The following is a 19167-nucleotide window of genomic DNA, read 5'->3' on the forward strand; positions in this document are numbered from 1 at the left end:
TAGTTTTACAAATGGCTTATCTTCCTAATATATATAGAGATGCTTAAAAAAAGAAAGAAAACAACAACCTAATAGGAAAATAATGGCAAGAAAACATGAATAATTCAGAGAAAATCAAAGTATCTCTTAAACAAATGAAAAGAATGCAACTTCAATCATAATAAGAAAAAATACAAATTAAAGCCACACTGAATATCATTTATATCTCTTGTATCTATTGGATTGTCATAACTTCTAGCCTTTGACCACGCATTCTATTGAATAAGAGTATAGACACTTTCGTAATTGCTTGTGGAAGTACAAACAGGCAGAATTCTTATAGAAAGGAATTTGTCTGTATCTTTTAAAATTACAAATGCACAAATCATTTGACCTAGCAGTTCTATTACTCAAAACTTATGCTAACTCATATTTCCACATATGTTAAGCTTATTAATTGCAGCAAAGTTTGTAATAGGAAAAAATGGAAACAATTGAAATGTTAATAATAGGAAACTGCTTTTAGAAATCATGATGCCTCCATTTAATGACTACTATGAAAAGGAGGAGCTGTAAAAAGAAGGAAGAAGAGAGAAAAGAAATGACATTCTGTGCACTGATATTGAAAATTTTCTAAAAATCTACTTTAAATTCTAAAAATAAATATGTTGAATAGTGTGTATAGCATGCCGCTTTTCAAAAAGGATGCAGGGGAGATAAAAGAATGGATTTTTGCTTGTATACACATAAGAAAACTTTAGAAGGATATATAAAAGTGTAAAAAATTGTCCATTTAAATTGTAGAGGGGGAAACAGGACTGATAAAATGGAAATAGAATTGGTGGGAGATTGTTCATTATACATTTTATTTTTTTATTTTTGAAAAAGTTAATTATATTACCTGTTCTGAAAAAGGTAGTTAATAATCTTAAAACTAATTCTTTGAGGAAGGAAAAGTATGTTAAATAGGAAAATTAAAAAGGGATTGCAATTTATTCAGGAAATAATGGCACAATACCTCATAATTAAACTTAATGAATGTGGCCAAAGCTGTACACACAAAAAAATGTAGCCTTAGATTTTATTTGTATACAAAACTAAATAAAGAAAACAAACTATATATTCAGCAGAAGAAGTAGAAAACAAAAACAAATCGTAGAGAAATATAAGGAAATAATAAAAATAAAAGCAGAAGTTAAATAAGCAGAAAAACAGCAAAATTGATAAATTGATTAATAAATACAGCATCTCACCTATAAAAGTATCAATAAATATGCAAATGAATGACATGTTAACTGGAAAGAAAGAGAGAGAGAAACATGAACACTTGACAATATAAACACAGATGGGAAGAAAATTGTTAATTATAGAACTTTTTTTAGCTTCATGGACACAAATTATTAGAACTCAATAAAATGTACAATTTTCAGGGAAAATTGATTCAATAAGAATTAGAAAGCTTTAATAAGCTTACATTTAGGGAAGACATTTTAATTTTTCATTAACTATCTCCAAAAAAGGAATTGGGTCTAGAGCATTTTATGAGCAAGTCCTTAAAAAATCTTTCAACCAACAATTCTTGTGTTATTTTAAATGTTCCAAGATTGCAGAATGATGAAACACTTCCAAAATTACTTTTCAAAGTTAATATAATCCTTATAAAAGCCAACAAAGAAAAAATGTACTTGCTTTAACTAAAATATTGGCAACATAAATTCAGCACTAAATATGTTTTCATGACTAAATAGTTCTATTCTAAAAATTCAAGGATGGCTTAATAGAATTTTCATTAACACTACTATCTCAGTAGTGCACAAAAGAAAAAAATCATGATATTGTCTATAGTTGTTCTAGGACATTTGAGAAAATTTAACATTGATTTATGATCATATTAGTGAAAGAAAAATATAAAAATATCCCATATCATTATAAGGAATAACCATCTAAAACACCAAAGGCTTTCCCATTTAAAGTCAGAAATGAGACACAAATATCCACAACCCTGTTATTCTTATTTTTCTGAGGAGTTGGGGATGTCAGATCTAGCTTCAAATGAGTTATATTTTTACCTTCAATGAAGCAACATTTTTCCGTTTTTAGTTGACATGTAATAATTGTATATATTTATGGGATACAGTGTGACATTTTGATACATGTATACAAGGTATAATGATCAAATCAGGGAAACTGGCATATTCATCACCTCAAACATTTATCATTTCTCTGTGTTGTGAACATTCCAAATCCCCTCTTCTGGCTTTTTAAAAATATCCAATAAATTATAGTTAACTATATTCATGCTGCAGAGCTTCAGAACACCAGAATTCATTTGCTCTATCTAGCTGTAATTTTGTAGATCTGTTAACTAACCTCTCCCCACGCTCCCCTCCCTCTACCCTTCCCAGCCTCTAGTATCCATAATTCTCTTTTCTTCCATGAGCTGAATTTTTTTGTAGCTCCTACATATGAGTGAGAACACGCAGTATTTCTCTTTGTGTGCCTATTTCACTTAATGTCCTATAGGCTCATTTATGCTGCACAGATGGCGGGATTTCGTATTTTGTGGCTGAATTGTATTCCCTTGTGTGTGCGTGTGTGTGTGCGTGCGTGTGTGTGTGTGTGTGTGTATACACCATATTTTCTTTATCCACTCATCTGTTGATGGACATTTAGGTTGCTTTCATATCTTAGCTATTGTAAACAGTGCTGCAATAAATATAGGGGTACAGATATCCCTTCAATATACTGATTTCCTTTCCTTCTGCTAAGTACCCAATACTGGGATTGCTGGCTCATATGCTAGTTCTATTCTTAGTTTTTTGGGATAGCTCCATACTATTTTCCATAATGTCTGTACTAATTTACATTCTCACCAACCAAGTATAAGAGTTACCTTTACTCCACATCCTTGCCAGCACTTATGTTTTGTTTGTTTGATAGTAGTCATTTCTAACCAGGGTGAGATGATATTGCATTGTGGTTTTGATTTGCATTTTCCTAATGATTAGTGATGTTGAGCATTTTTTTTATATGTTTGTTGCCCATTTGTATATCTTCTTTAGAGAAATGTTTATTCAGTTCCTTCGCCCACTTTTTAATCAGATTATTTGTTTCTGGTGTTGAGTTGTTTGAGTTTATGAGTTCACTGTATAATCTAGATATTAGCCCATAGTCAGGAAAACAGTTCGCAAACATTTTCTCACATTCTACAAGTTGTCTCTTCACTCTGTTGTTTTCTTTGTTGTGCAGAGCTTTTTTAGTTTAATATAATCTCATTTGCCTATTTCTGCTTTTGTTGCATGTGCTTATGAAGCCTTAACCATAAAATCTTTACCTAAATCAATCTCCTGAAGCATTTCACCTATGTCTTTAATTTTAATTGATTTTTGTATAGGTAAGAAATAAGAGTCTATTATCATTCTTCTGCATATGAATGTCCATTTTTCCTAGCACTGTTTATTTAAGAGGGTGTCCTTTCCCCCAGTGTATGTTCTTAGTGCCTCTATTGAAAATCAATTGGCTGGTAAATATGTCTGGGTTCTCCAGTCTGTTCCATTGGTCTGCATGTCTGGTTTTATACCAGTACAATGCTCTTTTGGTTATTATAGCTTTGTAATATATTTTGAACTCCGGTAGCATGATGGCTCCAGCTTTGTTCTTTTCATTCGCTATCGCTTTGGCTATTTGGGGTCTCTTGTAGTTCCATATGAATTTTAGGAGGTTTTTTTTTAATCTATTTCAGTGAAGAATATCATTGTTATTTTGATAAAGAGTGCATTGATTCTATACATTGCTTTGGGTAGTATGATCATTTTAACAATATTAATTTTTCTAATTCATACTTATAAAATTTCCATTCGTTTATATCCTTTTTAATTTCTTTCAATAGTGTTTTGTAGTTTTTGTTGTGGAGTTTTTTACTTCCTTGGTTAAATTTATTCTTATGTATTTTATTTTTTGCAGTAATTATAAATGGGATTGCTTTCTCGATATCTTTTTCAGTTAGTTTGTTATTGGTCTATAGAAATGCTGTTGATTTTTCATGTTGATTTTGTATCACACAACTTTACAGAATTTATCAGCTCTAAGAGTTCTTTGGTAGAGTCTCTATGCTTTTCTATAAATAAGATTAGGTCATCTAAAAATGGGGACAATTTTATTTCCTCTTTTCCAATTTGGCTGCATTTTCTTTCTTTCTCTTGCCTAATTTCTCTGGCTAGGATTTTCAGTAGCATATTGAATAAGAGTGGTTAAAATGGGCATTGTTGTCTTGTTCCAGTTCTTAGAGGAAAGGCTTTCAGCTTTTTCCCATTCAGTATGATGCTAGCTGTGGGATGGTAATATATGGCCTGTATTATGTTGAGGTATGTTCCTTCTAGGCCTCTTTGTTGAGATTTTTTTTTTACTTAAGTTCTGGGATACATGAGCTGAACGTGCAGGTTTGTTGCATAGGTAAACATTTGCCATAGTGGTTTGCTGCACTTATCAACCCATCACCTAGGTTTTAAGCCTCACATGCATTAGGTATTTGTCCTCATGCTCTCCCTCCCCTTTCCCTCCACCCCCTGACAGGCCCCAGTGTGTGATGTTCCCCTCCCTGTGTCCATGTGTTATCATTGTTCAGCTCTCAATTATGAGTGAGAACATGCACTGTTTGGTTTTCTGTTCCTGCGTTAGTTAGCTGAGGATGATGGTTTCCAGCTTCATCCGTGTCCCTGAAAAGGACATGAACTCATTCTTTTTAATGGCTGCATAGTATTCCATGGTGTATATGTGCCACATTTTCTTTATCCAGTCTATCATTGATGGGCATTTGGGGTGGTTCGAAGTCTTTGCTATTGTAAATAGTACTGCAGTAAACATATGTGTGCATGTGTTTTTATAGTAGAATGATTTATAATCCTTTGGATTGGCTTTGGTAGGGTAAGACTTTTCCTTGTGGGTGTAGCTATAGTGTTGTTTTGGTAGGATGTTTTGGCTTTGATTCTGGGTGGCCAGTGATTTATAATCCTTTGGGTATATACCCAGTAATGAGATTGTTGGGTCAAATGGATTTCTGGTTCTAGATCCTTGAGGAATCACCACACAGACTTCCACAATGGTTGAACTAATTTACACTCCCACCAGCAGTGTAAAAGCATTCCTATTTCTCTGCATCCTCACCAGCATCTTTTGTTTCCAGACTTTAACGATCACCATTCTAACTGGTGTGAGATGGTATCTCATTGTGGTTTTGATTTGCATTTCTCTAATGACCAGTGATGATGAGCTTTTTTTCATTTGTTTGTTGACCACAGAAATGACTTCTTTTGAGAAGTGTCTGTTCATATCTTTTGCCCACTTTTTTTTTCTCAGCCCATTGTGGGCTGAGAAATACTTGATATAATTTCACTTCTTTTCAATTTGTTGAGAGTTGTTTTGTGGCCTAACGTGTGGTCTATCCTGAATAATGTTCCAAGTGCTGATGAGAATATTGTGTATTCTGCAGCTGTTGGATAAAATGTTCTGTAAATGTCTGTTATGTCCATTTGGTCTAAGTGCAGATTAAATCTGTTTCTTTGTTGATTTTCTGACGAGATTAATCTGTCCAGTGCTAACAATAGGGTGTTGAAGTCCCCAACCATTATGATATTGTGTCTCTCTCTTTCTCTCTTTAGCTCTAATAGTATGCACTATCTATATCCGGGTTCTCCAATATTGAGTTCACATATATTTATAATTGTCATATCCTCTTGCTGAATTGATTACTTGATTATTATAGAATGGCCTTCTTCATCTCTTTTTATGTTTTTTCCTGTTTTTTCTGATATAAGTATAGCTATGACTACATGCTTTTGGTTTCTAATTGCAAGGAAAATTTTTACCACTTCTTCACTGTCAGTCTATGTGTTTTCAGGTGATACGAATTACTTGAAGGTAGCATATAGTTGGGTCTTTTTTAAAAATCCATTCATCTATCCTATGTCTTTTAATTGGGCAATTTAAACCATTTACATTCAAGGTTGTTACTCCAGTCATTTTGTTAATTGTTTTCTGGTTGTTTTATATAGCCTTTGATTCTTTTTTCCCTCTTTTATTGTTTACCTTTACAATTTGGTGGGGATTTTCAGAGTTAATATATGATTCTTTTATCTTTTTCTTTGTTATGTTCTCTATCAATGAGTTTTATATCCTCATATTTTTTCACAAAAGTAGATATTGTCCTTTTGCTTTCAGATGTAGGAATCCCTTACCATTTCTTGTAGAACTACTTTAGTGATCATGAATTTTTGTTTGCTAGTGATCATCCATTTTTGTTTGTCTGGGAAATAATTTATTTTTCTTTTATTTCTGAAGGATAGCTTTGCTTGGTATAGATTTTGCCTGGCAATTTTTTTTCTTGAAGTACTTTTACTATGTCATCCCATTCTCTCCTGGGCTGTAAAGTTTCTTCTGAGAAATTCACCATTAGTCTGATGGGGACATTTTTCTCTTGGTGTTCTTAGAATTTTCTTTTTGTCTTTGACTTTTGGCCTCTGGACTATAATATATATGAGAAAATCTTTTTGGATTTAATCTACTTGGGAACTTTGAGCTTCCTGTATCTAAATGTCTGTATCGCTTGCAAGACTTGGGAAGTTTTCAGCTATTATTTTATTTAATAGGTTTTCTTTGCCTTGGCCCATTTATTCTCCCTCTTAACTCCCAAACATGAGATATTTTTTCACATTATAGGGTCCCATGTGACACACAGGCTTTCTTCATTCTTTTTCTTTCCTCTTTTTGTCTGAATGGGTTATTTCAAAAGACCTGTCTTCAAGTTCAGAAATTCTTTCTTTGGCTTGATCTAGTTTATTGTTGAAGATCTTGATTGTATTTTTTTCATTCATTGAATCTTTCAGTTCCAGGATTTCTGTTTGGTTCTTAATTATGATATTTATCTCTTTGTTTAATTTCTCATTCCAAACACAAATCGTTTTCCTGATTTCTTTGTATCATTTGTCTGTGTTCTCTTTCATCTACCTGAGTTTTCTTGGGATCATTATTGTAAATTTTTTTCAGGCATTTCATAATTTTTTTTTCTTAGGAGTCTGTTACTGATGAATTATTATGTCCTTTTGGAGGTATCATGTTTCCTTTCTTTTTCATGTTTCTTGTGTCCTTACATTGATATCTGCACATCTGATGTAAAAGTCACTTTTCAGTGTCTTCTCCCAATGTTATGGATTGGCTTTGGTAGGGTAAGATTTTTCTTGTAAGTGTAGCTATAGCTTTGCTTTAGTAGGATGTTTTGGCTTTGATTCTGGGTGGTCATAGTACTGTAGTTGCCATATGATTTATTCAGCTTTGCCCTCCAATGTGGAGTTCCTTTTGGCTTTGAGCTGATCCTGGTTGGGCCAGCTTCTTCTTTGCTTTTCTCTCTTTCTGTGCCTCAGAGGTTCATTGCCACTTCCCTGCTGAATTTCAGTGTTCTCTAAAAATTTTTATGTTTTTTTAAAAAGTCTTATGTAACTATGGAATTGAAATTATTAATGGAATAGAAAATTAAATGTAGGAAAAAGAAAGAAGGAAGCAAAACCAATATTTAGGAGGCAGTCATCTCTCCTGATGACTCACAGAAGAGGAAAGCTAAAGGAGTAAATTATTTTTAAGAAGTTTTTGGTACAATTCCTCTGAGGTCCTGTGACTACCCCTCCCCCAGCAAATAACTTTTTTATTTGACCACTACATTGACGTCTACAGAAGTTGACAGCTGTAAGTTTTAGACATAAAATTGATTCAACTTACAGTGCAACAATTTAAATGTGTGCATCACTGCTATATTGAAAATATAATATGTCATTAGAATTAAGGCTTTGCTTTGTTTTGTCTAGTTGTTTTTTTTTTCTCATGGTGGGTTAGTTTGCTTTGGGAACCCCAGAGCCTAAACCCCGGCCATGCTTCTAGCAGCACACCCAGCACTGTCTCTCCAGGTGCTAGGAAGGCACTAAGACACACCCATCCAGTCCAGGTGGGCTAATGCACCAACTGACCCATCACAGCATCTTGGCTTGCCCAGCAGCATAGCCCATCAGGATGACTCTACCTACTGCTGTATAATCACTGTGTGGTGAGAAAAGAAATCAACTCTGCCTTGGAACCTCCTATTTCCCCCCACTAGTTCTCAGGAGAATGTGCTTTACTCTTTGTCTCTCTCTCACTCTCTCTCTCTTTCTCTCTCTCTCTGTGCCTGTATGTAAAGATTGATCTGCAGTCTGCAATCACAGGGAGAAATGTGCTTCTAGCCTCACCTCTGGAAAAAGAAAATTAATAATTAATTAATTAAAGATCTTAAGATGGAGAGGTTATCCTGAATTATCCAGTGGTTCCAGTGTAATAATTATAAAGGTCCTTATAAGAGGGAGGCAGGAAAGTCAGAATGAGAGAAAGAAATGTGATGATGGTAGCAGAAATCAGAGTGATGTAAGGAAGGGGTCACAAGCCAAAGAATGCAAGCAGCCTCTAGGAGCTTGCAAAGGAAGGAAAATGGATTCTCCCTTAGAGCCCCCAAAGGAGTACTACGGTTTTGATGCTTTGATTTGAGGACTTCTGACCTCCAGAAATGTTAAGTAATAAATGTGTATTTTAAGACATTAAGTTTGTGATAATATTTTAATAGCAAGAATGGAACTAATGTATAAGAATTTTTACTTATTTATGTAGGCTACTCTTGTACTATGCTGAATAGTACATATAGTAATAACCATATGGTAATATCTAAAACTCATGATTGTGATTTTCTAATAATTGGGTGGCCAACAATGTTGTCCCTGATTAAGCCAAAGCAATTATCCAGTGCTGATAAGCCAGTCAAAATCATTCAAATTCATGTATGTGATTGATTGAAATGGAAGCACTGAGGATCATTGAAGAAGTACCGTGGAAACAGCATTTGCCATTCAAAGATATTTAGATGTTTTCATGACTACTCATCAATGAAGTAATGAAAATTTTGGGGACAGATGATCATAATTTTGAGTACAGTTCAAAGAATTTTAAAGTAATGACAAATGTCTATGCTTACTATAGGGAGATTTGCCAGAAAGAAAGAGAGTTATCTTATGTCCAAGCTTTATGAAAAATATATATTTTTAAAAGCTCAGTCAAAACAGTCCATGAATTAAAATCCTCTCAAAGGAATTCCACAAGCATGTAAAACCAAACACAACAAAAAAGCTATCTGAATGCTATGTTTGCTTTCACATACTTGCATAAGCATATTAATATTTAATGAAATTGTCTCAACATAGATGTATGTAAGAATGAAATTTATTCATTTTCAAACAGCACAAAATATTCTGGGCCCATAGCCCTGCATTCTGACTAGGCCAGACATCTTATTTCTTTATCCCACTCAGGTTTAATATTTAATCTTGGGTTTTTTGAAATCAAACTTCCAAAACTCCCTCTCCCTTCTCTTTCCCCTTGGTCCCTGGAGAAGGAGAACGACTTGCGCTTTCATAGCAGATGACATCAGAGGTGGTGAGTTCCTTCTCTGCCTCTCAGTCCAATACAAAGGGACCAACATCAAGTGCTAGCAATGTCTTTCGAGTGGGGATGATGAAATTGTTAGCTCTTTAGGGAGCTCCATGGGGGCCCACCCTTGCACTGTCCTGTCCTCTTCTCCCTTAATGCCATGGCAACAAGCAATCCACCCAAAAGTCTCTGCTTCTGATAAACCCAGACTATCTTCCATGGCATTTACTCATCCCTCCTTGCCAAGCCAAGGGAGGATCACAGGCTGCCCTAGGGCATGCTCACAGTTTCAGCAACAATAGCATCAACTGCTCTGCCAGCTAAGTGGCATCCCCCAGGCCCCCACCCTGATAGTTCTTCCTGGGGGTATAGGGAAATTGGACAACACAGATTTCATCAGAACAGGGTGGAACACATTGAAACTTCCTTGCTCCCTGCCTCCCAGTCTCTCCACCAAGGGAAGAGGAGGGAAAAGGCACTGTTCATGCTTTATGGACTCTGCTTCCTTCACTGCTCCCATATCCTTGCCCTCTCTGTGTCCTTTATTTTATAAAACCCAAAGGAGTGTGGCTTAAGAAACTGGTTCTGCTAAATGCCTTCTGCTAGCAAATCCCACAGTGGAGTACTGGCATTAAGAACCCATTTTTCTGCCCTTGAAAGGTGAGATATTTGGCAATTTTTATCCTGAACTATGGACTCTAGCTGGCTGTTCCAGGAAAGCACAAATGTCCCTTATGACCACTTTATCACTTTTAAAAAATATTAATTTCATACTATAGTAGTCATTAATTTTTGAATTTTTATATTGCAAAATGGTTTTCCAAGACAGATTCCCAATTTATAACATTTTGCCTCTAAGAACTAAGTTTTCCATTTAAACTAATTCAACTTGAGACCGTAATCTTGGCACTAATTAAGTTATAACTTGGGAGATCACTATATTGATTTCAAAACTCCAACTAAAAAGTTTTCTGAGAACTGGAAGTAATATAGATAAGGGGAGGATGTCTAAGACTAAACAGCTTTTCATTTCTGAGAGAGCCTAGCAATCTTCAGCATTTTTTTCTCACTCAAAGAATATTGAGGCAAAGTTCAAAGTATATTGTATCTGGGGAATTTCTGCTTCCATGTAATTCCTGCCAAATACTTGGGTCTGGATCACCAAACACACACAGACACACACACACACATGCATGCGTGCACACATACACGACTATAAATAACTAGAAAAATGGTAAAATATAATAAAAAAAATTTTTCAGACATTAATCAGCAGAACTGTTTGGGCCTGTGATCTCTGAAGAAAGGGAAATAAATGATGTGAGCCCTCTGTGAGCACTGGCTTTTTGCCTAGAGGCAATTCCCAGATTACAGCACTAAGAGGAGAATCCCAAACAAAGCCTGGTGGTCTCACTGGGTTAAGGAGACCAAAGCTCAGGGAGACTGAAGTGACTAGAATTTGTGGAGAAGAGAAAGAGCTCCAGAAATCTGTATGGCATCCCCTCTAGTCTTTGGCTGACTCAGTCTGCACATGAATTAGGTAAAACTCTACAATTTTGGGGAAAGAACAGTTGCTGAGGCACCATAAGCTGAATAAATAGAAGAGTTCCCATAAGGCCAGAAACCATTCAAGTTGCCACTAGCCAGAGTGAAGAGGCCTCACTGAACATACAGGGCATTCAGTAAAGACCCTGGAAGAGTCAGATGTTTATTACAAATCTTGAGTAAAGGTTACTCTAGACCCACTCTTAAAAAGCTTTAAAAGAAGTCTTAAAATTATTAAACTAATCTTTAGCAATTTAACCACCTGCCAGAATAAATCACAATTCTCTTTAAGGAAGACCAAAAAAAAAAATCCAACACTCAAGACATAAAATTTATGCCTGGCATCCAATCAAATTTCTAGACATGCCAAGATGCAGGAGAACTTGACCCAAAAACAGGGAGAAAATTAATCAATAGAAATAGACACAGAATTGATAAAGGAGATGAAATTAGCAGACAAAGACATTAAAGCAGCTATTATAAATATATTTCTTATGACAAGAAGGCAGAGGGAGAAATTAACATGTCTTGGAGACAAATAGAAGATATAAAAATACAAATAGAACTTTCACATATGAAAACTACACTGAACTGGATTAACAGATTAGAAACTGCAGGAGGAAAAATATCAGTGAACATAAAGACATTGCAATAGGAGCTATCCAAACTGATGCACAGAGAATAAAAAGAGGAAATAAATTCAACATAGCCTCAGTGATCGGTGGAATAATATGCATGTAATTGGGCACCCACAAAAAGCGGAGAAAAAGGGGAGAGGAAGGAAAAATATGTGAAGAAATAATGGCAGAAAATGTTTCACATTGGTTGGAAACTATAAACCCACAAATCCAAAAAGCTCAACAAACCCCATGCAGAATAAAAAACCAAGAAAACTTCAAGAGAAATAATAATCATATTGCTGAAAACAAGTGATAAAGAGAAAAATCTTAACCACATCCATAGAAAAAAAATGGTACACTTAGAGAAGAACAAAGATAAAAATTATTATAGATTTCTCATCAGAAATGATGCAAGCCCAAAGAAATGGAAAGATATCTTTAAAGTGCTGAAAAAACCTGTCAATCTAGAATGACATACCCAGAGAAATTTTTCAAAAATTAAGACATAAGATTTTTACAGACAAACAGAAGTTGACTCCTTGTCAACAAACTTGTGCTACAGGCAGAAGGTAAATGCAACCAGATGGAAACTTGGATCTCTACACAGAATGAAGAACATTAAAAATGGCAAATCTGCGGTTACATGTAAGTCATCTTTTTCATCTTATAAACTCTTTAAAAGATAGTGAATGTTTAAAACAAAAAATAAAACAACGTGCTGTGGGGTTTAAAATATATTTAGAAGTAAAATATCTGAAAACTTATATATAGCACAAAGGATGGGAGGGAGAAAATGAACGTGTACAGCTGTAAGTTTCTTCGTTAATTCTTCATTGGTATGATATTGTTTGAAAGTAAACTATTATAAATTAACGATACAATTTGTAAACTCCAAGGCAACTACTAAAAAAGGGAGGTATAGCTAATAAACTAATAGTGGAGATAAGATGGAATACTAAAACTATCCTATTATTGAGGTGTTCTGTATCTTGATTATGTTGGTGATTCCATGTGAGTTTACAACTGTCAAAACTCAACAAAGTATACACTTTAAGAAGGCACAGTTTATTGTAAATAAGTAATTTCTCAATAAAGTTAATAAAAACAATCTAGCAAGAAAAAAAGGGAAACATAAAACAGATGGGACAAAGAAAATAAATCAGATTTTATATTTAAACCCAATCACTCGATAATTACATTAAATGTAAATAAACTATTCAACAAGAGACAGAAACTTTAAACTATTCAACAAGAGACAGAAAGTGCACAAAGGCAAGACAAAAGTGTATTCTACCTATAAGAAATTTATTTTAAAAATAAAGACACAGGTTAAAATAATTAAAAATATAGACAATATACCACTAGTCACAAGAAAGGGGGAATAGCTATATTAATTATAGGCAAAGTAAACTTTACAACAAAAAATATTACCAAGAATAAAGATGAACATGTTATAATGACAAAAGACTTAATTCTTCAAGAAGACATAACAATTTTAAATGTGTGCGCACCTAACAAATGAGTTTCAAGATATACGAAGCAAAAAAGAATAGTTTTGAAAGAGAAATAGGCAAATCCATAATTATAATTGGATATTTCAAACTTCTCTCTCAGTAATTGATAGAGTAATTAGAATAAATCAATAAAGATATAGAAAATTTAAATAACACCATCCACCAACTTGACCTAATTGTCATTTATAGAACACTCCATCTAACAACTACAGAATACACATGCTTTTCAAATGTACGTGGGATATACATCAGGATAGACCCTACGTTGAGCCATAAAACAAGCCTCAAAATATTTAAAAAGACACTAAGCCATAAAACAAGTCTCGAAATATTTAAAAATATTTTTTCTGACTCTCCTCTTTTTCTCCTCTTTTTGTGGGTGTCCAATTACATATACATTGTTCCACAGATATACTGTAATATACTGTAATCATACTAAATATATTATTCAACTACAATGGAATGAAATCCAACTAAGTAAAATTGAAAATTCAACATATCAAAATTTGTGTGCTGTTAGCTAAAGGGGTGCTTAGAAGGAAATGTATAGTTGTAGATGCTTATTTTAGAAAAGTAGGACTAAAATAATCTTTCCCCTTAAGAAGGTAGAAGAAGGAATAAAAATAAACTTGAAGTAGAAGAAGAAAGAAAATAATATGGATAAGAGCAAGAATTAATAAAATAGAAAGCAGCCAAACAATAGAGGAAAGCAATGAAACCAAAAGCAATTTCTTTGAAAATAATTGATAAACTTGTAGCTAGACTGGTCAAGAAAGTAAGAAGACAAATACTTGCCAATATCAGAAATAAAAGAGGGGAAATACTAAACTGCATAATAAATCCTATAGGCATTAACAATGTAATAAGGGAATATTATGAATTATTTTATGCCAATAATTTTAATTTAGATAAAATAGACAAATTCCTTGAAAAGCAAAAACTACCAAAATGAACTCAAGAAGAAAGAAAACTTGAGTAGCCCTATAAAAACTGAAGAAATTTAATTCCTAATTTGATTTTCACAAAGTTAACTCCAGGCCCAGATGTCTTCACTGGTGAATTCTATCAAATATTTAAAGAAATAGCACCAATCCCATACAAACACAGACTACAGAGGAGAGGGGGAAACTCCCCAACTCATTCTATAAAGCCTACATCACCCTGATATCCAGTACTGCCTTTGGACTCAAAAAAACCGGCCTCTTCTTCGAGCCCTTGTGCTTCAGAAACCCCATTTGGCATGCCCTCCTCAAGATGTTCTAAGTCATGCTCTGCTGCCTGGAATCTGTTGGGGTTGGCAATGTCATCTGGGCAGGGTGCCTTGAGCTTGGACTGGGACTCTCACAGGCCCTGAGCCCAGATTCTCCCTTCTGTGACCCTCTACACTGCTCATGATATCAACCAGAAGCCCAAGGAACTCAGGGACTCACATCTCTGGGGTTATCCCAGGATCCCATGGCAAAGATCCAGCTCCAGGAGGGAGGCTTGGCAAGCAGATTGCTCCCTCCAGGCAACACAATATTGCTCTTGTAGGATCATGCAAGATTGGTCTCCCAGAATGATGCTGAAAACATGCTGATGTTGAGCGATTCTCACTTATGTCAGACACATAGCAAGTTCAGGACTCTGGCTTACCAAGAAGTCACTGCCAAGCCTTGGGTTTGAGCCACATGTTTGGACCCATGCCTGGACTCTCACCCATCTACATCCTGACTGCAATGCTGCCCATGATCACAGCACCTACAGGCAGCAGGTGTCTTTTGCCCATGGTAGCAAGAATCCTTTGCTCTGTACACTCCCACCTTTAACACCCAGGTTGGTCAGTTGGCCCCTTCCATCAGCTTCATACAATATGCCAGGCAGTCCCCTGGAAGCTAGGTCCAGAAACCATCTCCTCCAGTTGTTTTATTACCAAAGGTGTAGCTTCTAGCTTTGTTCTGTCTCTCACTTTGAGAAAATGTAGCAGTGCTGTTATTACTCACTGTGCTGGAACCGGTTTGCATTGAAACAGCATAGATCATCTTACCTTTGCAATTCCCTAATACCACTTCTTTAATGTTCGTTACATCATTACTCATGATGCCACATCAACCATCTGCTACCCATGAATATTAGCTTTCAAAGACTCACAGTAAAAGTTGTTACTGTGCTTTGTTGGTGATGGCCACAAATGCAGGTCTTATCCAGAGTGTGCAGAAAAAATGTAAGTGATATTTTGTGTTCTGGTCATGTCAATATTTAAAGAATTAGCCCACTGGGGGGCCTTTGAGAACATTGCCCTGCAGCATCAGTTGGCCTTCTGATTGATGTTCTCTCTTGCCTCTGATTGGTGTGGTTGTGCTCTCCCAGGATGTTTTAAAGTCACACCAGATGAGGAATTGACATTTCTTGCACAAATGGGACTGCCTTCTTACCCTACCCACGGGCCCCTCGTGGCAGTGTGTAGATGGCAACAGCATAGTCAACATTGAAAGAGATCACATTCTAGAAATGCACTGGTTACAGTCTAAAGAGTCCAACATTTATGCCATAAAATCCCAAACAGTAAATTTAACATGACCAGAACACAAAATATCACCCACAATTTTTCTGCACACTCTGGGTAAGACCCGTGTTTGTGGCCATCACCAACAAAGCACAGTAACAACTTTTACTGTGAGTCTTTGAAAGCTAATATTCATGGGTAGCAGATGGTTGATGTGGCATCATGAGTAATGATGTAACGAACATTAAAGAAGTGGTATTAGGGAATTGGAAAGGTAGGAAGATCTATGCTGTTGCAATGCAAACAGATTCCAGCATGGTGAGTAATAACAGCATTGCTACATTTTCTCAAAATGGGAGACAGAACATAAGCCAGAAGCTGTGCCTTTGATAATAAACAACTGGAGGAGACGGTTCCTGGACCTAAACAGGAAGAGGTGCTACCAAAATAAGCTTTTATGAACAATAATTAGACAATAAACAAATGTATAAGTACTTCTCCACCCATTTTTCTAAATCTTTACTAGACCTCACATAGGCCGATGAATTTTGTAATATGTTTTAAATCAAATTGTTTATATAGACAAAGTCCTGGCAAAAAGTATTTGTCTGAAGCTCTACATATTTTAGAGACATTCCTGCTAATTTCAAAACCAAACAAATCATACAAAAAAGAAACCTACAGACCGGCATCCCTCAAGATCATAAACACAAAAATTCTTACCAAAACATTAGCAAGTTGACTCCAGCAATATAAAAAAAAGATAATACGCCACGAACAAGTAGCGTTTATCCCAGTAATACGTGATTTGTTTGCTGTCATAAAATACATCAATTTACCATATTAGTTGAATAAAAAAGAAAACCATATGATAATCTCAACAGATGCAGAAAAAGCATTGGACAAAATTAAACATCTATTCATGAAAGAGTTGTTTTATGTCTGGCAGACACAGGGGCCTTCTGAAATAGAGACAGGCCTGATCCTGGGGTGAGACGGATTCATAATGGTATGTCTATCACATATCTTCCAGAAACTGAGGGGACCGAGATTGTAGGACCAGTGACATTCTGAAGAGCCCACTGCAGTCAGTGGCAGTGCTAAGATTCAGTGTTTTCCTGTCTGTCCCCAGAGCATCTCTTTCCCTATACCACAATGTCTCCATATAAAGAATGACTGATTTCATAGAGTGAAACTGCATTTAGTACTATTAGGAAAAAAAGAAAACATTGAAATGCTATTTCCACTAAGAATAAAATGATATTTATTTTCTATATTGAGATATTCATGGGTATATTTTTGAGAGATGAAGTAAATGTGCCAAGATTACTAATTTTTTTTTTCTATAACTGAATCAGGAGCAGATACAGTGTGGTAGGACTGCAGATTTAACTATGATGGAGGCCCTATTTAAGAAAAAATGTAATATGAAATTAGTAACATGAACATTTCTTCAAAAAATTATTAATTTTACAAAGCTGACAAATGCCACACACACAAAAATCCAGAACAGGGGCAGGGTGTGGTGGCTCACGCCTGTAATCTCAGCACTTTGGGAGGCTGAAGCGGGCGGATCACCTGAAGTCAAGAGTTCGAGACCAGCCTGGCCAACATGGTGAAACCCCATCTCTACTAAAAATACAAAAAATTAGCCAGGCGTGGTGGCGTGCACCTGTAGTCCCAGCTACTCAGGAGGCTGAGGCATGAGAATTGCAAGAACCTGGGAGGTGGAGGTTACAGTGAACCGAGATGGTGCCACTGACCTCCAGCCTGGGTGACAGATGAGACTCTGTTTCAAAAAAAAAAAAAAAAAAAATCCAGAACAGTAACAAATATTCTCATTCATTGAGTGCCTGCCACACTTCTATGCTACTTTTTCCTTGCCTTTCTTTTTTGTTGGAGTTGGGATTGTATATATTTTATTGGCTTTATATTATGATTTTCAATAGAGAAAATAGAAAGATAATTTTATTTTTTCTAGCATAGTCAAATGCTTTTTTAGTGATAGGATCCATAAAACATGCAAATTCACACACAAAAGGACCGTCTGTATGGTTTGTGCCCTATAAACATAGAGATCTGTATAAACTCTATTTCCACAATTCCCACCGAAAGAAAAATAAATGGTGCATTTATATTTGAATATACCGTGTTATCAATTATATCTCTGCAAGAGAGGATTCCATATCAATAGCAAGTTATGGAGTGCCTCTATGTGCGCAACCTCCAAATTGTGTGGTATTTCTCTCTTCCTGCTACATCCCACCAAGAAATTGACTCAACCCAGAGTAGGCTGCAAGGCCCCTGTTCTGGTGTCTAACTCTCTTAGTCCTATGCCAACTCTCTTCCCTTCCAGCTTAGAGGCTGTTCTTCTGGTTGTGACAGGGACTAGTGATAGCCTACTGCGTCTTCTCCCAGATCACTCCTGCCTCACATTTGGGCTGAGGACTTTTGACATTCTTGTCCTCAAGTTCTCTGTGCCTCCAACCTTGTTATCTGGGCTGGGACAGAGTCCCAGAGAACAAGGGAAGAAATTCAGTAAACAGGAGTGGGAAATATCTGGATTAAGTCACCCATGAAGTGCCACAACCCAGTGGAACTAAATTCCCAGTCAGGTTTGTTTTTGGGGGCAGATCTCTCTTGATAGGTGTCCTTCAAAATTTTGGAGTTATTTAATTTTTGCAAATAACATTCATTAAGTTAACTTCTTGCCACACAATCTAATAAAAAGTTACTTGGGGGCACAAAGTGCTCTATACTTTTAATATAAATTGAAACTATGACCAGGAGAAAAGACTGTTTCCCCCCTGGAGGGCCTGAGCTTAAAGCACCTTTCCAATTCAGCTATGTAGAAGACAAGGGTGTAAGCCCTGGACACTGGGAAAAGCTATTTGCATCCCCAAAAGTTAAATTTTTTTGCCAGCAATACACCCTTTTAAATAGTAAAGGAGAAAAAATTATCATCCCATACTCCCGGTAAAAATATATCTCCTTTCTTGCATGGTCACCCAGGAAAAGAACCTATTTTACCTACTATGTGCTTTCTCACACTTTATTTAGGCATGAAATTGTAACAATGTAAAAATTACCATATATGTGTGTGTGTGTCTATAACGTACTTTATATATATACTTTTACATGTATAAAATTCTACATTTTGAAAGATAGTACAAGAAAAATAACTTGAGGATGGCTCTGAAATCGATCCCAAGCTAATGACGGCTGTACACAATTTGCTCTTCTCAGTGGGACCCCTTCTCTTTCTCCTGTCCCCTCCCCTTCTCCTCAGGGACTCTCCTCCTTCTTCTCACAGATTTCTGGCCATTTTCTAGCAAGCCTGTTTCTCAACTCATTATTTTTGCCCATTTGTTAGGCTTCAGTCCCCTCTCTTTATTCTTGTCCACAACACTCCCTTCCCCACAACTTGCATTCTTTCTCCTTCTTTGAGACCGTGGGTTTCACAGCCTGCACTGGGAGTGGTGGTCATTCCCCACTGCTGAGAAGCTTGACTGCTTTTCTCTAGAGGAAT

General features: G+C 35.9%; 1 protein-coding gene across 9 annotated transcripts in view; it reads left to right on the forward strand.

Moving 5' to 3' along the window:
* The window catches only part of AIG1 (androgen induced 1), a 321750-nt gene that overhangs the window by 276688 nt on the left and 25895 nt on the right, over nt 1-19167 (forward strand). Inside the window, exon 7 of one of the 9 annotated variants that reach the window (XM_063632013.1) lies at nt 12202-12284. The exons of the other annotated variants lie outside the window; for them this stretch is intronic. Within the exon in view, the coding sequence (XP_063488083.1) occupies nt 12202-12261 (60 nt within the window). The 3' untranslated portion in view covers nt 12262-12284. The remainder of the gene's footprint in view (nt 1-12201; nt 12285-19167) is intronic. 9 annotated transcript variants of the gene reach the window in all.

Source organism: Symphalangus syndactylus, chromosome 2 (assembly GCF_028878055.3).
Source record: "Symphalangus syndactylus isolate Jambi chromosome 2, NHGRI_mSymSyn1-v2.1_pri, whole genome shotgun sequence".
Lineage (NCBI taxonomy): Eukaryota > Metazoa > Chordata > Mammalia > Primates > Hylobatidae > Symphalangus > Symphalangus syndactylus.